General features: G+C 49.4%; 3 protein-coding genes across 4 annotated transcripts in view; all 3 read right to left on the bottom strand.

Annotated features, from left to right (window-relative positions):
• abl1 (c-abl oncogene 1, non-receptor tyrosine kinase) overlaps positions 1-5988 on the bottom strand; it is a 37918-nt gene extending 31930 nt beyond the window's left edge. Inside the window, exon 1 of the mRNA XM_069183585.1 lies at positions 3627-5988. Coding sequence (XP_069039686.1) covers positions 3627-3759 — 133 coding nt within the window. The 5' untranslated portion in view covers positions 3760-5988. The remainder of the gene's footprint in view (positions 1-3626) is intronic.
• Positions 5989-8753: 2765 nt separating this feature from the next.
• exosc2 (exosome component 2) lies at positions 8754-14203 on the bottom strand. Its single transcript, XM_006640708.3, has 9 exons — positions 14038-14203; positions 12998-13099; positions 12636-12681; positions 11489-11578; positions 10870-10935; positions 10630-10698; positions 9962-10138; positions 9573-9701; positions 8754-9202 (listed from the first exon to the last, which is right to left on the bottom strand). The coding sequence occupies exons 1-9, from the start codon at positions 14157-14159 to the stop codon at positions 9122-9124; spliced, it is 882 nt and encodes a 293-aa protein (XP_006640771.2). The 5' UTR covers positions 14160-14203; the 3' UTR covers positions 8754-9121.
• A 2521-nt stretch (positions 14204-16724) lies between these two features.
• Positions 16725-23639, bottom strand: prdm12b (PR domain containing 12b). Of its 2 annotated transcripts, none has more exons than XM_015367055.2 (5): positions 23115-23639; positions 21062-21252; positions 20081-20236; positions 18998-19112; positions 16725-18519 (listed from the first exon to the last, which is right to left on the bottom strand). In XM_015367055.2, exons 1-5 carry the CDS (start codon positions 23332-23334, stop codon positions 17939-17941), a joined length of 1263 nt encoding a protein of 420 aa, XP_015222541.1. In that variant the 5' UTR covers positions 23335-23639; the 3' UTR covers positions 16725-17938. The 2 variants fall into 2 exon arrangements, with proteins under 2 accessions (XP_015222541.1, XP_006640770.1); XM_006640707.3 differs by having other exon boundaries at positions 16725-18399; positions 23115-23632.
• Between the last annotated feature and the right edge of the window lie 495 nt (positions 23640-24134).

Raw genomic sequence — 24134 nt, 5'->3', positions numbered from 1 at the left:
CGGTATTTGGGAACCTTGCATTTTATAAAGTCATTATTCCATGTCTTCAGGTGGAAGGGGAGAGTACAGGAGTCTCTGAGGCCCATGTGGTCAACATGTATCAGTGAAGTAGTGACTCGGTTCACTAGGAAGGCCAGTGCAGGAAAATAAAAACAAGACCACAATAAAACAGGAGCCAATTCTACACTGGATAGCTGTTTCCCCCTCAGAACGCTGTGTTATAAACACACCCTAGATGAAAACAAAATATCCTCAGCTGTATGGGAATACGAAGAAATATATCCCACACAGAACTCAAAACATCAAGGAAATTGATGTACTCATTCTGGCATTACCGGGGTAAAAATTCTGTAAGACGCAAAAATGAAGGTGACCCCTCTGTTAGTGAAGAAATACATCCTTGACGTCTGCATGCAACCACAGTTCAACCCAACAGCTGGCTTGACAAGCAAATCTGTGACGAACTGCCTGCCAGCGTCTAAAATAGATTCACTTCTTAAGGAACCACACGGATCACAAGGAGCTTCTGTGTCTAGACTGCACAGATTCCATAAGTTCCAGACAATAAAATGCAGCCTGATCCTGCGCAAAGCAAACGGGTTTTTATTTAAAAGTGGGTTTGCACGTCTGCTTGGCACAGGGTTGTAGTCTGGCCCTGTGGGCAGATCCGAAAAGAACATTATCAGAAAAAAACAACAACAAACGTCCTGTACCTGCAGTGGTTCCTAACCCCTTCGGCCCCAGAGCCTCTCTACAGTAACGTGACATCTTCCCTCGTGACTTTGTCCCTACCTACGCTGAGGCCTGTCATTATCGGCTCCTGCTCATTCCCAACTTTCCACGATTCTGCAGGAGAAGCGTTAATCGGCTGTTAGCAGCGCTATCCCACCCATGTCCTAAAAAGCCTGCTGTGAGTCACATTCCTCTACCTCATGACTGAGAGCGGATGTGATGACTGAAACGAGTGACATTAATTCCACGCTGCGCGGTGGAGGAGCGGGCCAGCCTGGTCTCTCAACACGACCCTCACCTGCGGGACCTCCACATTGGCACACGTCTGGATCCCTGCATTTCTGATGGATAGCTTTCTCAAGAGCGGCCAAAAAACGAGCTTCCCCTTCGGAGAAGAGCACTTTGGGCTCGGAAATGCGCTTTAAAGGTTGAAAACCTATTCGCTTTTTATCAGTTCCTGCTTTCAGGCAGTGAATGCGGTAGCTTACATTCCTGCAGGACAGAAACCACAGCCTGCTGCAGACCCCCCGCAGGAGAACGTGCACCGTTCGTCCTCGGGTCACCCAGGGGCGCTTTGCCTCGGGGGGGGGGGGCAGGGGGGCTCAGGACGGCCCACAGATCGGCCACTCGTCCTCTGCCCGGAGACCCGACTCGCCACGCTGCCTATATCAGCCTATATAGAGCCGGACGGGCTCCAGGAAAGAGGAACAGAGGCCGTCTTCCTCCTCTCTCCATAACGGAAGAGCCGGGGAACACGCGTGGGCTGGTATCAGTGCCACGGAAAAGACTGCGGCCAGGGGACACCAGAGCACGGGGAGCCGTATCCTCTCACCCCCCTTCGTCCCCTGCCCCCCACCCCTCTTCCTGCTGCGGGGGAGTTCAGCCAGATACAGAGCAAGAGAGAACAACAACATTTCCTACAACTCTCTGCTCTCCACAGCGCACAGCCATTTCCTCTTCCCTGAAACCACACCATCGTGACACAGCATGAATAACCTTCGGCGGACAGGAATGGAATTGGGCAAGAGACTTAAAGAGAGAGGCACAAAACAGCGCCAGAACCAAGGCAAGGAGCGTCCAGCCATTTAGTTTCTAACCACTTCTGATCGCGGGTCGTGGACGAGCCAGAGACTATCCTGGCGTTTGACGGGCACAGGGCAGGGCACACAGAAGGCAGACACGCACACATTTTTCCCAGAAGCCAGTGAACCCACCAGTCTGTCTCTGGACCGCGGGAGGACACGCAGGGGGAACACGCAAGCTCCTCGCAGACAGCACCCCAGCAGCTTAAAAGTTACAATTAAAGGGGGAAAAAAAAATGAAAATCTTTACTTCACTGAGGTTTAAGCGTTTACAAAAATGGACGCTACCACAGTATGCTGAAGGTCAAAGAGTTTCTCGATCGAGAAGCTAGTTTGCACGCATTTCTACCTCTGTCCTTTGCAAATACAAGATCTTAGGATGCGGTGAAGAAGGATTTCGAATCGCGCCGATAGATCCGGCTCAGGAACTCCGAGCTCAGGAAGTCAGCAGAATCAGAAGGCTTCGCTTCCGCCCCGGCCTGCAGAGTCTCAGAGAGCCCCACTCCAGGTGCGCCGCAGGGCACTGTCAGGCAACCCCAGTCGTGCTGAACGTGTCTGTGCGGGTCCTGCTCTCTCTCTCCGTCTCCAAACCTGCTGGGCGAGAATCACTGGGATCTCTCCTCCAGCGCATTTCTTCTTCTCCCGGGGTGATTTCACGTCCCCTTATGACCATTACAGCTTTTTTTTCGGAAAAAAAAAAACAGCCTCCGCTCAGCTGGCACCACTCCAAACCAGAGCACATTCAGAATATTTTTTCTTCCCAACCATCCGTGTCTTCCTCCCCACTCGGATCTCACTGCCCCGACTGTGACCTGCACCGCCCCCCATGTTGGGCCACGCCTCCCATACCCCCCCCAAAAACTCTGATCGCTGGTGACCTGTCCCTGTGCGCCCCCCCCCCCCCACAGATCTTCACGAGTCAAATGCGAAAGAGGGGGGCGTGGCACTTGATCACACCTGGGCTCCAACACGGGACTCACTGGACATAAACAAGGACTGCATCCCCCGCCCTACCATTAGAATTGTCACTTCTGCACATCTGCACCACCTGTCCAATTCCAGTCCCCTGGAACAGCTCAAGGAAATGCACTACATACTGTTTTATTATTATCTCCCTGCAGAATACTGAGACCACGCTGCTCACAAACTCAATCACAGGCACGGAAACCGAACCTGATACAGGAAAGAGTGCTACTGCCACACAGGGGTCAGTCAACACCGGGAAGGAACTCAACTGTGATCCCCAGCCTCATGCTGTTGTAGACACCCTACTAACGCAAGCTTCTTTCTTCATGCTGAACCACATTGTTAATTAGCCAGCCCAATCAGAGAAATGAGTCTCAACACCCTTTAGCTACTGATGACTCACTTGGGCCACAGCCCCTGTCTTTATCGGTGAAACCATCCAGCTGGATCAACAAACCGACCAACAGAGCACCAGCTCTCCACAGACAGGCCTCCTCTTTCACAGAACAGCATCCTTCTTTTGGCAGCGGTGCGAAATCGAGCTGCACGCTACCAAAACGCACAATGTTTTTAATGCAAAACGAGGCCCAATAACTATTCATTTTGATTCCAGCTGTGTTGACTAGTAACTCTACAGCGCTCGCAGGGCTGGGGCGTCTGTTAACCCTTCACCTCGCACCGCAGCGCAAGAACACACTTGGATGCAGACAAGGCACAGGGACAAGCGTCCTGTCAGCTCCCCCTCTCCACCACAGTGCACTCTCTAGAAACAGGGCGGGGAAACAAAATGAGCGTCTAGGCGGCTTGAACCCCTGCGTCCAGCTCAGCTGTTGGAACAGCTCTTACCGTGCTCCACGAAGACATTGCAGTGCTGGCCTCCACGGCGCGACGGCTCCCTCCTCGCTCCCTTGATGAAGTGCAGAGCCGGCAGACTTGGTCTCCTCTGGTCCCCGAGCACTTTCCCCGGCTGCTGCCCCATAAAGGAACGATGCCAAGGCCACCGCCAGGAAGGAGGCACGATCCGCCGTCCGGATCCTCGGATCAGCAGCCGGGCTCGGCCGGGGTCCGCTTTCCTGTGGCCGAGGACGGGGGGAGAGACCGAGCGGAGCGGGCGGGGAGCGCCGGACGCTCACTCCTGCATCGCCCCCGGGCCCCGGCGGAACTTGGGCGGCGGGGAAATCGGACACGGGAGCGGGGCTGCCTTCTGTTCCTCGCCTTCGCCGTTCGCCTCCCCCTTACCGATCATTTACAGCACCGTAGCGTGTGTGCGCGCTTTCCCGTTTCCCTCAGGGGGAAAAATTTCCGCCAGGGCAGCGTCTGCAGCAGCTACGAGGAACCATTCGGGGCATCCAGTTTGGCAAGTTCAATACCTTTCAGGGTATGGATCGGGGTCATTCTCATTGCATAATCTCATTTGGTGTGCTAGCTTCAGCTTGGCCAAGGATTGGAATCCAGGTTCCCCCTCTCTTTTTTTAGTGCTTAAACTTCAGCAGGTAGATCCTAGGAAAGTCCTCGGGTCAGCCAATGATGAAGCCGCTTTAAAAAACCGAAAGCCCCCTTTTAAAAAGTCTAGCCTACTAATCATCTCCAGAATAGCGTATTTACATAAAGGCCTTTCAGTGTGCCGTTAAAGAGGTCAGAGTCGGCTGCCTGGGTGTGCTTTTATGACTAACACACGGCCGAGAACATAAATCTCTCAGTGTGGATAAAATAAAAATGATCTGACTGGAATGAAGTTCCGTGGGCTCTGATATTACACACGATATGAACCCCGGGCGGCTGACACGCGATCACAGTCCTGTCCGCCTTTCTGTGAACTATGTCAACAACAACAACAAAAAAAAAAAGACTTCTCGATATCAGACCTGGTTAGGGGTCCATAATGTAACAGTAAAACAGCAATCCCTGCAGCAGGACGTGTGATCACCTACTGGTATTTAAAGTCCTCTTAGGAGGGCATCTGTGAAAGTAAGGCACTGTATTCATTGTTTACGCACAATACATTCACTGCGATCTTTGCAGACGCAAAGCAACACATTGCACACCTGTGTGTCATTCAAGACCCCTGTTTTTTTTTTTTGTGTACGATTTCATCAAGATCACCCCCATCGACGATTCCCGCAGTTTGGTAAGGGTTGTTTTGGTTTTCTCACATTAAAGGGAGGGATGCGGAGTTTGGTTTTCTGACACGGCTACCCCCGGAGAGCGCTACGCGGTGCATAGTGGTCGTGGAAGCGGCCGATCTGCTCGGAGCGCAGCCCGCAGACACCGGCTCGCCGAAAGACGTCTTCTGCCCGCAAGATATACTGTAAGACACCAGTGCACCGCTACCTACGACAAACCACAAGCCGTACGCGGCCAGACAGCCGCCGAGCACCGACCTCACAGCTTCTCGAAACGGTTCTGTTCCTATTTTGTTCCCCCCTCCCCGTCTCTTTCACGCGTCTGTATTTTCAGGTGTGTGTGTGTGTGGACAACCCGATATGATGCTAGCTTATTCCTGGTCTGGGTGGAGGAACTCGGCTAAAAAAAACAAAAAACAAAGTTTAATAAACGCTGCAAAGTTGAAAAGCGGTGGCAGGACCTCGGTGCACAACAAAGTAGGGAACTCGGACCGGGGCGCGTCGAAGCGACCCCGCTGCAGTCGCGGCGCAGCGCGTTAAAAGGGGGTGGGGGGTGCCTCAATCAGCACGGATCGGATTTTCCCTGTTCATCATTATTTTTGATGTAAAACGCCCGAGCTTGCGTCTCGGGGTGCTGCCCGGGCGTCAGTCTCCGTGCCCCCCGGCCGGTCTGTCACCGTGCGCCTCTGCTACAGCGCCACGACCCCCTCCGGCTGCAGATCTGGGGGGGACCCCGGACACCTCCGCCCCCACCCCCTCCGGCTCTCCCCGACCTCCCCGTCCAGTATCGTCCGTCCTCCCGGGCTCTCCCGTGCCCGAGTACCCGGGGCTCCCTAAGACTCGGGCAAGCGGCGATCCGCTCCGTCTGTCCGCCGTGTTAGCGACGTCTTCCTCGGCGATGACGAGGGACACCCGGGGCGCCTGTCCGATCAGGGCGAGCAAGCACGTCCTATCTTCCGTACTCCGGCTGTTTGCATGGATTTCTGACTCTCCCGGAGGTGGAATTGCTACTCAAACCTCGGTCACATACGCTCAATCGCCGCCATGTTTCTCTACGCAAGGAGATCAACTACACAGGAGGTGGTGTTGGTTGCGGGGGGGGGGGGTTACGTCTACGTCCATGCGTCCCGACGTAACGTAAGAATTCCCGAGGGAAGCGCGCAAGAGGATGTGAGGACGAGAACGAGCACGTTGGTAGGGGAGCGCAGGAAAGGAAAAAGGAAGCGCGCCCCCGATTCTTTAATAGGGGGGCGCGCTTCAGCGAGAAGGGCGCTTAAGGTCCAGAGAGATGTGGTTTTAATGGCAGAAAGACAGAAACTGGCCGTTCGCACGTTGTACGGGGAACCAAAATGATTCTGCAAGAGAACATATCCAAATCAAACCAGCAGGAAAATGAAACTGTCCCGCAAACTACGTGTGTGCTCGCTGCAGCCCACCCGCTCTCGTCTGGCTCCGGGTGTTTGTCATTAAGTTTATGTCCACTCAATTACATGCATAGATTTCAAGATGGGAAATCCACGGAACTTCAATCGGATGCATTTCATTGCATATGCTTCTATTGTTTCTTAAACAAATTCGTAAAGTTATGCTGAAGGATCATGTTTTTCAACAATCCTTTTGTTGAAGTATCGCTTTCTGTTCCTTTCTTTCGCACAGTTGGCTCCAAGATTCAAATTTCGCTTACTTTTGCAATAAACAAGACTGATGTGAGTCCTTTGATCTGAAACCTCTTCCAGGAGAAAGGGCAAACGCCAGTCTTTGAGTGCTGCGGGCAGCCGGTTTTACAGGCTGTTTGCAATTAGCCCCAGAGTTGGAAAACAAAGCTGATTTAATCATCCACTCGGTTCAATAAAGTCCCTGTCTTCTGCAATAGAAAACAAAACAGACACCAATGCAGCACTTGGTGACCAGAGTTACCTGTCCTATCCCCCTTCTTCTGAATAAACCCAGCTTTTTGATCACCCCACTCAATCCAGGAGCAACAAGCGCACTCGTGATCAGCACATGGACAAATGAGTTATTTTACTACCTGCATAGAGTTACATCCCGGTCTTCTTATAAAGAAGGTGCATACCTGGGGCTGTATTGTCCTACATTGATGTTTTCCTTCTTGGCGAACAAAAACTATTTCTGCGAGGTTCAGGAAGTGTAAATACGTTGTATTGTGAAGTTATTTCCTCTCGTTTCGCCAAACGAGAAGTTTTTTTCCGATACATTTTCGTAAGGCAAATGAGAATCGGCAAAAACATATAATATAGTTGCAGTTCCCAGTATTGAGAAATGAGTGGGCAAAAAGAATAGGACATATTAGCTTAACTACAAAGATCAGATCAGGAAAGATCAGGAGTAAGGCTGCAACCCCCGTTGGATTTCAGTGAAAAAGGCACTAATTGATTTTACTCTGATAAAAGAAAGTCCTTCCATTAACTTTTGTCAGTCAGCCAAAAAAATGAATGTTTTAAAAGGAAAGTCTCCATCTTGTTTTAACGATGAGGGATGTGTATGATATCTTCATCTTTAGTTTACTTTTTGACAACTTAAACCAAAATGATCCAAGTGCTCCCCCTAGCAGCTGTTGCCACTCTTGCCAGTTTTAAAACCGTGTTCGTAGTGCTCTTTCCAGGGCTCCATCAGCAGTGGACGAATACTTGGAAAGGCTTTGCAGTTGTTCCTGTGCTCCTCAGATGAAGGACATGCATGTTTCAGGCGCACATTTTTTCGACTAGGGAGGCTTGGTGGCACAGTGGTTAGCACTTCAGAGCTGGGGTCCCGGGTTCAATTCTGGACCTGGGGTGCTCTCAGCCTGTGGCTTGTATGTTTTCCCCCCCATCTTCATGCGGGTTTCCACTGGCTCCAAAGACATACGGCTGACTGGCTTCTGGGAAAATGGGCCCTGCTGTCCATGTGTGCCCTGCACACTGGCACAGGTGTATCTTGCTTTGTGCCCGTTGCGTGGCGGGACAGACTCTGGCTTCCCTGCGTCCCTGTATTACCCCGAGGGGACACCAGTTCACTGCAGGGCAATACACTCGCAGCAGGGCCAATTGTCCCAGAAGCCAACTAACATACCAGCGTGTCTTTGGATTGTGGGAAGAAACCCACGTGAGCACAGGGAGAACATACAGACTCCACACAGACAGCAGCCCAGGGATCTAACCCAGCGGAGCCCTGCGCCATCCACAGGACCCGGCTGATGTGCCATTTGCACATTTTATAAAAACGAACAAACTGCCTGTCTTTTAGCTTCCTAACTGCTTATAACCCTGGTAAGTGGAAGCATACCAGGGGGCATCTATAGGTCAGTGGAAACGTTAGAGTAAAAAGGGAAGCAGAATGTCTTGTTTCGCAAATGTAAGCAATAACGAAAGTCTCGATAAGGAGTTGTTTTCCCGTTATCCAAGCTTGACTAAAAACGAATGGTTCGTTTTAGGGATTAGGTCATCTATGTTAAAGGTAGGACGTGTGTCTGTCACTGTGTATAAAAAGCGCTGAGCAACATCTTTCGGAGAGACTAGCTTTCGCAAACTGATCTCCCGTCTGCATATGAATAAACAGCTCTTCTTTCACCAGCATCCGAATCCTGTTATTTTAATGCTTCTTCATGACTGACCAAGCAATCAGGACCCTAGGTGACGGGGGTCACCCCAGAGAACGGCCAGGAATCAACAGAAACCTGGAAGAAGGTTCATTTGGATAGTTTACAAAGACGGCAAGGGAAAGGGGCAGTACCGACCCAAACATGAACTCGATCGCCGTGAGCTAAGCGTAAACCTAAAACACAATTGTGTTATACAAAACCCTAAACGTGTACAACAATTAAAATACTCATGCAAAAGACTCTACTCCAATGTTCGGGGGTGGTAATGTCATTTATTAACAGAATAATGGACATAAACAGAACTTACATGTGACCCTGAGCTTCTCCACACAACAGTGGAAGAGCCTCTTAAGAACACACTGGCTGTAGGTGCTTCCAACGCCTCTCCCTGCCAACTGTGTTCAACTGTTAAATCGTCAAAAATGATCGATTACACAAAAATTCATTGGTCAACTTTAAAAAAAAAAAAACAACAAATGCTGGTCCCTTTGTGACGTCATGTCAGCTGTTCACAGCCCGAAGGGGAGACAAAACCTCTTTTCTCCGAACCCCAGGTGACCGGAATGGAGACGGGCCGAGGAAAAGGAATCGGCAGGGCCGCACGTCGGCTGTCCGGGCGCCTACCCCTCCTGCTCCAACAGCCTCTGTCGTGTCTCCAGCACGATCTCCTCCATCACTTCCGGCTTCAGGACGTCTTTGATCTGCAGAGGCAGTCGGACGAACACCGACAATGAGTCTCGCACATACCGGTACTAAAAAAACACTTCACTGCTGCTCCACCTCTCTTCCACAGGAGCAGTTTGAACTGCACTCGAGTCCTCCGCTAATAAGGGCTTTGGGGATTTTGAATATTTAAATCAGTTCCCCACACAGCCCTCTCCGTTCAGCTCTATGTGCTCTTCAAAACTAAAAAGATTCAGTTCCTTCAGCCTGACCGTCTGTTCCACTTCAAAGAAATGTCCTACGTTCGTCTACAAGCTGCTGTACAGCTCGACAAATCGAGCAGGTTACACCAAGTACAGCTGTAGCCCCAGGGACTTTCTGGGACGGCGCACCTCTACAACGCTGTACCTGGTGCGAGAGGGAGGCTTCGTAGCAGTAGAGCACGCTGGTGTCGAACAGCAGGACCTTGTGCGTGGCCAGGGCCAGCAGACAGTTCCGTAACCTGGAGATCACTTCCCTGTCCGAGAGAGAGACGGGCTGGAGGAGGAGGAGGAGGAAAGGGACACAGGAACGGAGAAACAGGATTATGCATCGTTACAGCAGCTCAACGGAGCTAAGCGAAAGAGCGAGACCGCGCAATAAATCTTACCGTGTAGGCTACTGTCTAGGATAAAAAAAGGCCATCCGAGATGTTCAAAATCCAGATCCGTGTGCTACCAATCCTAGTGATCCACCCCCTCTCCCACTTTTTGCGGCTGTGTTTGAGTTCTTCGGTGAGCCCTGCCACCCCATCTTACCTCCAGGCTGGTGTAGAAGCCCCCCGCCTCCTCGTCCTGCTGCCCGGGAGTGGGATACAGCCACACGTAGCCGTTGTTGCCCAGGATGATGGAGGCGCCGCAGGGCAGGTTGTGGAAGTGGGTCTTCTGCCTCTTCACCAAGGATGGGGACACCTGCACCAGCACCCCCTGACCCAGCTGTGAGGAGGAGTGAGGGAAGTGGAAGTTCTGGCTAGTTACGAGCCTATTGAAAGGTCACGCATTTGAGGTTAAGAAAGGTCAATCACCTTCACACACGGAGGCGCAAAAAAAAATAAAAATAAAAAGAGAGCCGGGTGTTCTGGTCTTTATCATTAACAACGGTTTTGGCTTTGCTATCAAAAGCGGCGTGAGGTCTGAATCAATAAAAGGCTTACCTGCAATGACACAGGTGACTAGTCGGAAGTATTGAGAGCATTAATCTAGGTCCATGCAAACATTCTTATCCATTTTAATCAATTTTATCCAGTACAGTCGGTGTGATTTAAAAACAAATGCATTACTTAATCTTTTACATTCACTTTTTACAGTCTCTTTAAGCTGGACTAAATACGAGACTAATTCGAGACGGTTCCCACTGTAAGAGAGAAACTATATATGTAGAGTGTTCAATAAAGTACAAAGTGCTTGACTGCTCAGAAGACACTCACCTTGCCGTACTTCAGACTGCGTGTGTGGAGGGAAAGAGCCCCATCAGAAAAGACTGACTGCACTTCTGCCTGCGCAGCACTGAGTCAAGGAGCTGATCGGTCACGTTGCTCTGCGGACACAGTGTAACCGCGTGCCTGGGAGTACTGATCCTCTCCACTCACAACCAGATGGCAAAGCCGGGCTCGATCACTTCATCCCACCTGCAGCGCTACTTATATTTCCCGAAGAAGAAAGGATACACTGATCAGGTCTCCTTCTTGCAGGTAGTCTCTCATGGTCAGCTCATCTTCTGCCGATCTCCTTCTCTGAAAAACACCCAACAGTTAGGCCTCATTCCCTTCACACATGGAGGCTAATTTCATATTTTACAGTGCCCCTGAATAGCTCAGCTGCAGAAGAGTGCAGCCTGTGTACATTTGTGGCAGATTTCCAGAGTATATGAACAGACATCGGCGACAATCATTCCCAGTCAGCTCAGCACAATGTGATGCAAGCACTACAGGGGTAGGGCAGGTTGTACTTCGCCCAGGGTTTAGCAGTAACCCATACAAGCCCGTTACCTCTGCTTGCTGTGTGATCACACCGAGCTGCACCGGTTTCCACTTAAATCTGCTGCTCGGTCTGTGGGTCTGCAGATTAAAACTGCAGGCCATGTACATCCACACCTCTCTTGGGTCTCTTGGTGTCCCATCTTTTTGGATTCAACACCGATCTCTGTTGTCTGCCCGTAGCATAGTAAAACTCCCAGGGAAATTGTATTTTTTCCCACAAAACAATCTCCTGGCAAGTCCTGCACAGCGACAGAGACATGCCAAGTCCCCGGCGCTCTTCCTGCTGGGGGCAGCCGCCTGGCCTTACCAGCTCTCCCCCGGGGAGGTTCACTGAAGACAGCAGCAGCACGGAGTCCAGCCGGGAGTTCGTCTCCACCTTCCACCGCTTCTGCTGAACCTGCAGAGACCGGCAGGCGGACGTTACTCCCCGTGGGGCTGATCTCCGCCCAGAACACCCCAGCCCCTAGGTCACCCCAGGAACCTCCGAGACTTCTGGGATTAACTAGCCGAGTCGCTTTAAGAACAAAATCAACTCTAAATGCCAATACAAGGCACACTACTGCAAAAGGCCTCTGAATAGGTCTTCCTGCACTGCTCCGAAGAGAGTGAGTGGAAAGTCACTGCGCTCCCGTTACGGCCAGCTGCTGAAATTAAGTTGCGAGAATGCCTAAAGTCCATACAGAACTGCTGCTGCGACAAGGAATCCGCACACGAGGCTACAGTCTTGCATGGGAACGCACAGAAAGCACGGCAGTGATTCAGATGGGCCTGTTTTTTAGAATGAGTCCCACTGCATGCCGCCTGCTTCCGATGGGAGAAATCTGCGAGTGATGACTGTCTAAGGTGCTTCATAACTTTGACTATTCAGCATGGAGGCTGCAGTGTGGTGGTATGGGAGTCCATCGTTAGGTCTGTGCACATGGGTTTCTGTAAAAGCCAGGGGCACCATGACAGCACTAGACTCCCAGTACTGACGGAATGCATGATGATGCATCACATAATGGCGATTTAAAAAGAGGAGTGATGAAAATACATTACAGCTTTCTTGCAGCCCTGAACTAAAACCTACCAAATGGCCTTTAGAAATGAGACCCAGAAGAGCAAATAAGGAAGAGACTATGGACAGCAGAAGCTGCAAAAGAAAGGCGCAGTATTCATTTGAATGGCTCCCCGGCGTGCTATGGAAGGTATTCCTTCTACAACTGCAGTGGTGATCAAAGCAAATGGCGGGCATCGCCCTGTTCGGCACACTACCATCCTGTCCTTTATCCCGTCGGGCTTTTTTTTGCAATAAAGCGTCCGTTCGACACGAGATTAACTTACTCACCGACGGCTTGTTGACCACCGATTCGGCGGAAGATCTGCGAGTGAAACGGACCCGTGCACACTTGTGCGCTCCTGTGCACCAGCACCGCTCACCACAGCACACCCCACCTTCTCTCGCCGCCACGTACCTCAGTGACCCGGCCGACGACCACGTCCCCGACTTCGCCGTTGAACCTGGGCACAAAGACGAGACGCACACAGGGAAGGGTTTCTGCCTAGAGCCTAGAAGAGCTGGCGAACGCACCAGGTGGGTTCCAGGCCGCCCTTTATCTGGACCCTGCCCCCACCACAGATTGGAAAAACACTCGTTTCATCACGCAGCCCCCAGCCGGGGAGGGAGGTGAAGCTCACGGTCACCAAGGAGATGTCCGCGGCCACGTCTTGAGTCGTCTGCGGACACGAACTCGCCGACACGCGCCAGAGCTAAGGCACGAAGACGGCAGCACGCCCTCCTAAGAAACCGCGGGCGTGGCGCTCCGGCGGGGCTCACCTCGTCTTGAGGGGTCTCACACAGATCAGCTTGTTGACCCTCTCCACCTCTCCAGCCACCGAGGCGGTCAGCTTCTCTTCGTCCATGTAGGTGCCATGTCCCCTGCAGGGAGACAGAGCGCAGACTCAGAGATCAATCCTTTTTTCCATCTGTTTCATCCAGTTCAGGGATGCGGAAGTGCAGAGGCAGGGTACACCCAGGACAGGACACCAGATCTTCACAGGGCACACAGACACAAACATATGCCCACTCACACCAGGGACAGTCGTACTAGACACCAACTCACCTACCAGCATGTCTTTGAACTGTGGGAGGAGACTGGAGCACCAAGAGAGAGAACATGTAAAATATTTTACCAATACTACGGTTGCTTTCAAACGCCTACACCGAGGAACGTCTTGTGATCCGTGTTGTTGGTGAACGACGCTGCGTCAGGACCGCACGACAGCTCTTCCCACATTTCAGGATGAAGTTAAGGGAGGTAAAGGATCCCGAGCACAACTAGTCAATGTGAAACAGCACATAAAACCCCAATCTCTAATCTCACTGAGCTACCGTAGTCCACACTAAACGGCACACTCGAAACGTTCCACCGTTGTTTTATCAGCGACATCTGCCGGACGAGTGTACAACAACAAGCGAGAAATCCTCTACATTAAACCAGATAGCGTTTTCTCCGCTCGTTAATCCAATCTTTACATGAGGTTTAAGGGTTTCATCTGTTTTTTATCTCCTCCACCCTAGGTGACCGTTTTTCAAAACCAAAAAACAGTCAATCTGCCAGCGCTACTTAAAATGCTCTTAAACCCACTGACAACATTAAAGAAAGGTAATGTCAACCCTAACTGCTCAGCTTTCATTCAGCTGAAAGGTATGGTCAAGGCAGAAACTAACTCAAACAGATCTGCATACATTTCGGCGAAAATTAACACAACAAACTTTATTCCTGTTATTTTGCAGAGAATACACGTGTACGTAGACATCAACTTCACAAAGGCCTCTGCGAACAGTCTGGAAAATATTACAAAACCTTCAAATACCTCATGAAACCAGTGTCTGTAGTAATGACATCTCCTGGAGCTACAAGATGTTTTTCTTCGATTGCAGATAAAGAATCTGTCACCCGTTTACGTCCACTAGGTAGTCTGATATCAACAGCCATCTTCAATTCCTCTGTGTGCACACGGTCGCGGCTCTGTTCGATCACGTCACGGCGCTTATTGTTGACGTCATCGCTCTCCGGGCACCGAAATGCAGTGCAGCACTACATCACAATAAACTTTTAATGAATTAATCACCTGGACGTATTATGTAAGTTTTTTACGTACTCGAGTGAATAAAGAAATCTACAAATACACGTCGATGTTAGAATAAAACAGCGAAATTGAGTAAATCACTTCTGAATTATAAACTTGAAAACTGAATCTTCTTGTTCACTGATTCAAGATATTTATTTAATAACGTGAGTTATATCTATATAGATCACTGTATAGAAAACAACAAGTCAGGGAAAAATAATAACAATAAAAAATAATTCTCGCCTGCAGCTCACAACGGGCAGCCCCACTGAAGCTCAGCAGGTGAGCCTGGTCAGTACCTGGATAGAACACCTCCTCGGGAAAAACTAGGATTGCTGCTGGAAGAGGTGTTAGTGGGGCCACCAGGGGGCGCTCACCCCGCTGTCCATGTGGGTCCTAATGCCCCAGTATAGTGACGGGGACACTATACTGTAGAAAGGCGCGGTCCTTCGGATGAAACGAAAAACCGAGGTCCTGACTCTCTGTGGTCATTAGAAATCCCAGGGCGTTTCTCGAAAAGAATAGGGGTGTAACCCCGGCGTCCTGGCCCCAAATTTCCCCCTGGCCTTTACCAGTCACGGTCTCCTAATAATCCCCATCTCTGAACTGGCTCCATCACTCTGCTCTCCTCCCCACTGAGAGCTGGTGTGTGGGGAGCGTACTGGTGCATCATCCAGGTGGGGCTGCACACTGGTGGGGGTGGAGGGGATCCCCATTACCTGTAAAGTGCTTTTGAGTGGAGTGTCCAGAACAGCGCTATATAAATATAACTAATTATTATTATAACAGATCCCAGCAATTCCATTAATACAAAAAGTATCGCGAATTTACTGCCTCCTCTAGTGGACACTTAGGGAAACGTAAGTGAGTTTGGAAGGACATTTTTTTGGAATAATAATTGTATCTGTTTCATTTACCAGGAATGATATTCTTTGTTTTATATGGGACGTTACATTTTGCTTACTGTGTGAAACTCACATGATACCAAATACTAAGGTGTCGGCCTACATGTCTGAGCAATTCTGATTATTATTATAAGTATATAAGTGTAAGCAATTATTATTAGTAGTAGTAGAAGTATTATTATTATTATTAATTATTATTATTATTATCTAAAGTCTTAAATAGGCAGCGGCGTCAGCATGTGTAGGCTGCAAAGGAACAAGTAAAGGTTTAGTCAATGCTGTGAAGTTTCGGCTGTGGTGCCTTCCTCTAGTGTGGTGGACAGAGGAAAGCCAGCAGGAGATGAAGCTGGGAGTGGACAGGAGGCAAGAGCAGGAGAGAAGCAGTATCACTGCCCAAGATGGGCAAAGTCGAGAGAGGTGTGAAGTCAAAGCCTGCAAATGAATAGAGAGGACTGGAAGGAAACGAGTCTGTCGGTGAGAGAAGGAGAAGGTGTGATCCTAATTTCAGGATAATCTGGGTTTCTGATGTCTTTCTGTGATAGTTTGAAAGAGTTTTGAAACCGTTTTTAAGTTTTAATCGACACTTCAATGAATTCCTTGAGACTTGTGTTTGTGTTGACCTTGACAAGAAAAGAATAACATTTTCACAGGTCTCTACGCAATATGAGAAGACAATATAAAAGCAAAGGGCGATATACCACATATCAAATATAGTGGTACAATGCACTGCTAAGACCACGTTTAGATTACGGTGTTCGATTTCGATCACAACACTGAGAGAAAAGGTTTTTACTGTTTGGCAATCAATCCAGAGAAAAATATCCAAATACCAGGATCAAGATTAGGAGGGCATGGTGGGTCAGTATTAGCATTGCAGCCTTGCAGCAGTGAAGACTTGGGTTGAGTTCCTGGAGAGATGTCTGTGGGGAGCTTGTATGTTCTCCCCGTGTGTGCATGGGTTTTCTCCGTGTGTGTGTGTGTGCCCTGTCATGGACCAAGCTTAAAATGACTACACTGACAGGCTGAAGGATCTGGACCCTTTTAGTCTTGAAAAGTGAAGACTACACCTGACATGTTCAGATTGAAACATAAACATAAGAAATATAAGACAGAGGGCACAAGTGGAATCAACAGGAAAGTGCAATTGGGACTGAGAACAGGAGGCATCTCTATACACAAACAGTTGCAGAAGCATGGAACAAGCTACCCAGGTATATCAAACTCCCTGGGTTCTTTTCAGAAACAACCGAAGGAGATCCTCCAATAATTAGCTACTGGAAACCAAACGAACCAGATGAGCCAAATCTCTCAGCTTCTTTTGTCATCTTTCATATCTTCTTACTTTCCTGGCTCATAATCTTCTCTTAGCGCTTCAATAAGCCAACACTGAAAATGTTTAGAGGAGTTCTGCAATGAGTGCATATTGGTGGTTTTGAAGAGTTACAGTAATAATACTTACCTGAATGTTAAAAAAAAAAGATTGAAATAATCATGGGTGTTTCATGAACACAAAATTATGCATGTAGTAGTTTATTTAGAATGCAAGATGAAAAGTACAAAGTTATTTACATCTGCATACATATACTATTAATATATAATACCAAAGTGTTGTAAATACTGTTTTACATAAATATGTACATACATAAAGTGACTATTTAGTGGAAGTATAGCACAGTTTTAAAATTATATTTACATTTCATATATATTTTAATCATTTTATATACATCTTCTGTTTCTTACGATTCTTTTTCTCCCGTACAGGAAGGGTTTCATACAGGTGTGGAGACACTAGGGGCGCACCAAGCCACACAAAAGCAAAGGAGCATCGCAGCTGAGAGCCATCGGAGAACGATAACATCCATCAGAACAGTTTGAATACAAACTTAAACCACATCAGCTCGCCGAACACTGTGTGTCATTTCTCATCTTTTCAGTAACCATTATGGTATAGAAGAAGTTCTTATAATGTGTGTGTTGTTTTAAAACAGTAACATATTCTGAACAAGATCTAGAGAACCGGATGCATTAAACAAAACAGCATTGTTTTCTCACACAATGTAGCACATTTTGTATACAAGAAGTATACCACCAATTTTCCCATTTATACCCAAGGTATTCTAAGAAACAGTATGTCTTTGACATACCTACTGCAATCCATAATTTGACTGACAGTTGTTTTTATAAAAAGTTTTCTTGTTAAGACATATAGACAGGTTCCATTGTGTTTCCAAAAGAGAGGAGAGCAATTTAGCTAACATCTAATCCTTCATACATACTGTATTTAGCACAGCTGTCACTTTCTAAAGCATGGGAGAAAAAAATTCAGGCACAGCGCACCCCCCTGCCATTAATTGTACCGGTGCTTAAATCGACTACTGTTTTTCAAAAGTCCGCTTTAAGCTGATGCGCAAAGCTTGCGGCAGCGCGAAACCGAACTCCTCGCGTCTAGTCAACGATTACAGGTGGCGGCGAGAGGTCTCATCGCTGAAATAACGTGCCGGTCCGTGAGTCTCTCGGAGCTGCCTCTTGTCCGCGTTCACATCCGCCGCGTAGCACTGCCCGGCCTTCGGGTGAGCTTGCGTTTACTTTCCCTTTCTGCCAATGCGCACAAGGTTAAAACGTGGTCATGTGCGACCGAGACGCGGGGCCAGGGCGACGCGGAGGCCGGGAGAAAGCGAAGCCTCCGCGTGTCGCCGGGGTTCGCGACCTGTTTCTCTGGGTCCCCAGGCTCCCCGCCATCACAGGACCATGGTGGGGATGTGGTGCGCCAGGGACACCGGGTGAGGCACGGGGGGCATCTGCGGCGGCGGGGGCGAGTGGGCCTGCAGCGAGACCACGGCCCCGGTGCCGGAGGGCCGGTGCCGGGCGCTCTTCTGGTGCGCCCGGAGCCCGGCCAGCTGCGAGTAGGCGCTCTGGCACACGTGGCACTTGTAGGGGCGCTCGCCCGTGTGGAGCCGGACGTGGTTGCGCAGCGTGGAGGACTGGCTGAAGCGCCGGTTGCAGAAGCGGCAGACGAAGGGCTTGTCCAGCGTGTGGATCCGCATGTGCGACCGCAGGTTGCTGCGGGAGTTGAAGCCGCGGTGGCAGATGACGCAGCGCATGCGGCTGGAGGCGGCGGAGGACGAGGAGGAGGAGGAGGCGGAGGAGGAGGAGGAAGAGGAGGCGGACGAGGAGGAGCCGTCACACAGGTGGAAATCGTCTGCAAGGGGAGAAACGGGCGCCCAGCCGTTAATCGCACCGTCGTGTGAGAGGGCTCCTGCTAAATCCAGACTCCTCTGACGCAGCTTGCGATCGAGCACAGCGGCGGCGTCCTCTAGAGCTGTGTAGCGGTTAGGAGTGTCATCGTGGCGCAGATTGTATAACACCACAAAAGAAACTAAACTGGCCATACCATGCACCCATGTGACTTAAAAGTCCGCCGCTGGGACTTAATTTCGGAATAACGTAGCATTAACGCTTCAAAAAGCGGGGTTCAAGTAGGCAACACCGCCTCACAGACATCTTTGAATACACGACTGGGGGAATGCTACGGGAATGCCCTTTGCTCAAAACAAGAAGAAAAGCACCTCGCGATTAAAAGGCTTAATCACAGTATCTCAGAAATCTATGGCCCCAAAGACAAAGGGATTTGACTAGATAGCATCTTTCCTTTCAGCAGCGAGACCCACAAGCGAGGCAGGAGCAGTTTAAAGGTAATAGGCGCGAGTGCTAATCAACTCTTTGTCACACGGAGGGCCCTGATAGCGATCAGCCCTGCTCGGCTTAAGCTCCTCTTAAGCTCTCAGCGCAGTACCTACCGGTCTTCTGCTTTTTCTGGTGCTCGTCCTCTATCCCCGGGACCCCAGGGATCCCCAGGAAGGTGTTGTGGGAATTTCCGTACCACACCAGCAGCTCCTGGTCTGGGGGGATTGTCTGCCCAGGAAAAGAAAATAATACTGAAATCATGGCAGAAAAAAAGATGCCATACACGCTTTGTGGACCTCACCCGCACAGATGTTGTGCTTTTCTGTGTGCGGTATGATAAGTCATATCATTATCGCTGGTATCTATACAGATTGTTCATGGAAGTGGAACTTTTAATTGCCTCTAGAATTCCCACGCCCAGCGCCTGGTGAAATGTGCGCTGTGCCGGGTGAAATGGCCTTGGCTCTCCTGGCCTTGATGCTCCGCAATGCTGCCGGCGGCCTGCTCGCGCAGAGCTGGCCTTGTGTGGGAATCCGGGTTCGACCGGCCAGGGGGAGTTTCTCCACGCCGGCACACAGGCACGCACGCGCCCGCACCGAGGAGCCCGTTCACCTAGCGGTAGGCCTCTCAACGGTGGGAGGAGAGCCAAGAGGACGCTGGGAGAACATGCAAACTCCACACAGACGGCAGCCCAGGTCCGGAACTCAACCCAGGGCCCCAGCACTGCGAGGCAGTGATACCAACCCCTGTGCCGTCGTGCTTACCATACTGACCACTTGAAGAGCGCTACCTCATACTAGAGGGTATACATCCTGGGTTTCTCTACTCTGTAGTGCTTGGGAGAAAATGTAATAATGTAATGTAATGTTTCTTTATTAGCCCTATACAATTTCTTGCATTAGGAATGCGTCTTTTCGCATACCCCAGCTTTTTTTTTTCTCCAGGGAGACACAGACAGGGAGAGAAGCTTGGGGTCAGAGCGCAGGGTCAGCCATTGTACGGCGCCCCTGGAGCAGCTGGGGTGAAGGGCCTTGCTCAGGGGCCCAACAGAGTAGGATTCCTCTGCCGGCTGCGGGATTTGAACCGGCAACCTTCTGGTCACAGGCGCAGATCCTTAGCCACAGAGCCACCATGTACAGTAGCTGCTTCCTAGTTCCTTTCTGTTTTCTGCTCATTTGACTGGGGTCTCTGCTCACCTCCACAGCCTTGTAGAAGATGCTGTTCCCGATCTGCACCACCTCCAGGTTCTGCTCCTGCTCGTTGCGGGCACACTTGATGTAGGTCATCCAGCTGCGGTGGTCCTCCTGGCTGGCGTCGATGAAGTAGCGCACCGTGCCGTCCTCATTGAACACCTGGGGACACAAGCACCTCAGAGTCAGGGTTCCACCCCGGGCGCAGGGCACGAACACCACTCTGTGGGTGAGTCTCCTACACAGAAGCATTGGGTTACTGGACTTATCTCTAGCGCCGGGAGTCAACACCACCGTATTGGCAATGGTGAAAAAATAAGGCTTTTCATTGCGCCGTAGGGTTTTTAAAAGCCTCATGAGGTCGCCTTGTACAAATCCCAGCACTAGATTCGCGTAGGAAACAATGAGTGACGCAAGGAAGGTGACGTGTCAGCTCATTTGACTGTTTTGGTAGTTGGTAGCCAAGGGATCGCAGGATCTCATCCAGCGGTTTCTTTGAAAGTAGCCAGGGTTCCGGGTTCAACCACATGGCTGGGAAACAAGTTCCCTACACCCACCACCCTTTGTGTAAAGGCCTGCCTCCTGTTCTAGGCTTTAATGCACTTGCAGGTCGTTTCCACTTGTGCCCTCTGAATCGTTTTGGTTTCTTTTGTGTTTTTTTTTTTTACTGTTTCTCATCTTACTGATCTTCACTTGGTAAAACGTATTTTAGGGGGATTTTTGCCTTTGAGGCACTGATCAAAAGCTTAACAGGTGGAAAGGGCAATCGACATCTTCGTTGCCGGGCGGCTTACTGCAGAAACGCAGGGCTAAGTGGGGCAGCTCAGATCAGAACCGGGACCAGCAGCCTCCGATCCACAGGGGTCAGGCGCGACTGAACGGACGGGTACGGGCCTTGCTACTGAAGCGACACGCAGAGTTCCGTGCCGTCTTGCCCAAAGACGAGCGTGGCGGTGTGGCCGCACAGTATGGCCCCGGCTGCCCTACCTCCCACATCAGGTTGTTGTTCTTGAAGAGGTCCACGTGCTCCGGAGAGATCACCCTGCCCGTGAAGGGGCCCATCTCGGTGCCAGCCTTGATCCACGTTTTGGAGAAGATGCCCAGCCCCTCTCCCGGGATGGAGCTCTGCGCGATGATGACCTCGCTGGGCAGCACCAGACTCGACAGCTTCTGGACCTCTGCGGGCGAGCGAGCAGACGGGAGACGCGGCTTTAAAAGGGCGTTAAGAGCGGCCGCAGCGAGTTGCGCCGGCAGTTTGTTAAGAGGCCTTTACATTAAACGCGAGTTTTCCACATTTTCACGGCTTAAACGAAATTAGCAATTTATCCGCACACATAGCACAGATATACTTGGGATTTCAACAACTTTTTGTTCTGTAGCCGCGCTACATAAAGGTCTTGCCTCATGATATTTGTAAAATACCAGAGAGAAATAAATCTCTTCTGTAATTTTTTTTATAAACCATATAAACCCTTTGTATTTCTAAAACACCGAAATGTCTGTTAAAAGATCCGCGTGCGTTTAAACTTTTGAAAGTGTAATGTTTGAATTAATTTTCGGAGAATCCGAACGATATAAATACTTTTCTTCTACAAAACATCAAATCTGCGCTATTTAATCATTCTTTATAACGGACAAAAAAAAGGTTCTCGTTTTGGAGAAGATGCTCGCAATTCAATCTTTTTTTTTGTTGTTGTTGTTGTTATTCGAGTTGCGAAAAAAAAACCCGCAATTTTTTCTTTAATGTCCGAATCAAAGGAATTTTATCGGAGAGGGGGAAAAGACGGCCCAGATAGAGGTTAAACGGTCCTCTATTACTTGAGATCCAGCAATTTGTCATGCTTTAGATGCGATATACATTCATTAAACTCAACTGGAAAGAAACGGCTAATTCCAAATTCATTATCCCTTTAAGAACTTTGTAGCAATAAATTTAGTCTGAATGAAATGAGGACTTGTTTAAAAGGCCCAGGAATTTCTCTGACAAAAAAATGGAAAGGCGATTAGATGGTTGACATGGTATGAATGGCAATAGAATTAGCCTTCATGGCGAATTAGAGGAGGAACAGCAATCTTTTAAGGCCAGAAAAAGAGGAAAAACACAGGAATCCAGAGCTGCCACAGCCGAGGAAAAGAGACTGTCCGGAGATTGATGAATGAGGGATAAATCCCGGGACATCTTAAAGAAAGGAGACTTTTCTCTTTCTATAGCCCCTGGTTTAAGTGGAAATTTTCTCAGGTCAAGCACAAAGTTAACCAAATGAATTTAATACCCTTCTTCTTTAAGTCAGCAACAGTTACACGCCTAATAAGCTTCTAAATGCGAGGTCTCAATGCGCTAAATGGGTTAAATACGCTAAATGGGTGGAAATAAAGGGGGAAACGGGGAAAGCAGGAATGGGAAAGTCCCGGAGACCTTGGGAAGAAATCTCTAACAGAAAAGTCTGCGTGTTAAGATTGTACTTTTCAGCTCCCTCCGGCTGACAGCGAGAGCGCTCAGACCCCACCGAAGTCTTAAGCCAGGCGCTACACGAAATACGGTGCGTTTTCTGCAAGTTTATCCCGTTATTGAAATCTACCTGTGGCCCATCAATTAAAATGAAAAAAAAAAACAACAACAACACAGAAAAGGATGAACTAGTTAAACCGACGGCGGCAAGATCACATTAACAAATCGCGAGCAACTTTAAACAGTTCGAATAGAAATTGTTGTTTTTTTTTGGAGAGCATTCACAAAACATCCTGCACATTATTACAGCCTGGGATGCCCTACCTTTTCACTAATTGCTTCGCAATTGTGTCTCACAACGAGCATTCGTTTGTTTTTGTTTTTTATGTCTCCCCCCGTCAAATATGTAGAGAAATATCGAGGATCACCTCATTTCTTTCTGAATACTTTCTCCTCTCGTTGTCGGAAGCGATGCATAGCGCGGAGGAACAACAGGTAGGTGGACACGCGTGTGTCCTTTCACGGAGGCTCAGTGCGAGAATCCCAAAAGGGTATCGGAGACGAAGGCGAGATTTTCACCGGGCTACTCACCTCCAGAGAAAGACTGCGCAAGGACCTCGGCGGTGAAGGCAGTTTTGGGGTTGACGCCGCCGGTCTTCTCTTCAAAGAGGTGCTCCCCGAGCACGTTTCTCCAGCGCCCATAGAGAAAGCTGTGAAGGATGTCTGAGGTAATGATCTCAGACAGGGACAAACCCTGCGGTTTAAATCCAGACTTCAGTACCAAAGCTTCTGCGGGCAGAACTGAACCCATGGCACCGCTAACCGTCAGGACTTAACCCGCTCAAACTCGGGGAACAACGACTTTCTGGCGCTTCTAAGGGCTAGGGCTTTCTGGAGTTCAACCGCTCCGTGGGACTTCAACTACGGCTAGTGCTGTGGGGAATCAGCAAGCAGCGAAGCTGGAAGATAGCGGGTTCGAGAACAACAACACCAACAGCAAAAAAAAAAATATTTTGTCAAACAGTATTCCTCCTTTGGAGACGGTTGGCTTGCAAATGTTTCGTCTTGTCCAAGTCTCGCTTCCCTTTATATGTGCCTGGTTTGACCCCTTTCTAATTAGTTATTAATGACCCACCCCTTGTGTTCTATAGACTTGTTCTACTAGAAGAAAAAAAAAAGAGCCAAGCCTTTATTGAGTGGCCACCCCTTTGGGGGAAGAGAGAGAGAGAGCGAGAGGAAGAGAGAGAGGGGAGGCTTGAGACACACCAAGCACCTTTCCGCAGCGGAATAATCTTCAGCCCCGACAATAGCGCATCCACACCCGCTGCTGCCTCGCCCGGGCGGCCGCGGTGCCTTTCTGGGCATCGCGTCATACTTGGCAAAGCAAAAAGCTACATTTACTCAGACAGAACAAACCAGTTCCCACCAGGAAACACGCACACAATGAAGTCGATTATTATTAGTTTTTTGGAGGGAGCAAGCAAAGCACTTGGATCCCCATCTCCTGCTTAAAAAAATAAAAATAAAGATCTTCAACCTGCAGCTCACGAATTAGAAGTTTGCAATTTCACCCTCAACAAAAAATAAAAAATAAATAATAAAACGTCCATC

This window comes from Lepisosteus oculatus, chromosome 24 (genome assembly GCF_040954835.1).
Source record: "Lepisosteus oculatus isolate fLepOcu1 chromosome 24, fLepOcu1.hap2, whole genome shotgun sequence".
Classification (NCBI taxonomy): domain Eukaryota; kingdom Metazoa; phylum Chordata; class Actinopteri; order Semionotiformes; family Lepisosteidae; genus Lepisosteus; species Lepisosteus oculatus.
Note: the sequence above shows the minus strand (reverse complement) of the source record. Positions and strands in the feature narration are given on the sequence as shown.

Bases quoted from the DNA above. Each gene is read 5' to 3' on its own strand.
- exosc2 (XM_006640708.3), bottom strand. From the start codon at position 14,159: ATGGCTGTTGATATCAGACTACCTAGTGGACGTAAACGGGTGACAGAT. The intron at 13,100-14,037 runs GTATTTGAAGGT...GTCTCCCTGCAG, and splicing joins ACAGACACTGGTTTCATGAG to GGGACATGGCACCTACATGG. The intron at 11,579-12,635 runs GTACGTGGCGGC...CGGTCTCTGCAG, and splicing joins TCGTCGGCCGGGTCACTGAG to GTTCAGCAGAAGCGGTGGAA.
- prdm12b (XM_015367055.2), bottom strand. From the start codon at position 23,334: ATGGGTTCAGTTCTGCCCGCAGAAGCTTTGGTACTGAAGTCTGGATTT. The intron at 21,253-23,114 runs GTGAGTAGCCCG...GCTCGCCCGCAG, and splicing joins TGCGCAGTCTTTCTCTGGAG to AGGTCCAGAAGCTGTCGAGT. The intron at 20,237-21,061 runs GTAGGGCAGCCG...TTGTGTCCCCAG, and splicing joins ACAACAACCTGATGTGGGAG to GTGTTCAATGAGGACGGCAC.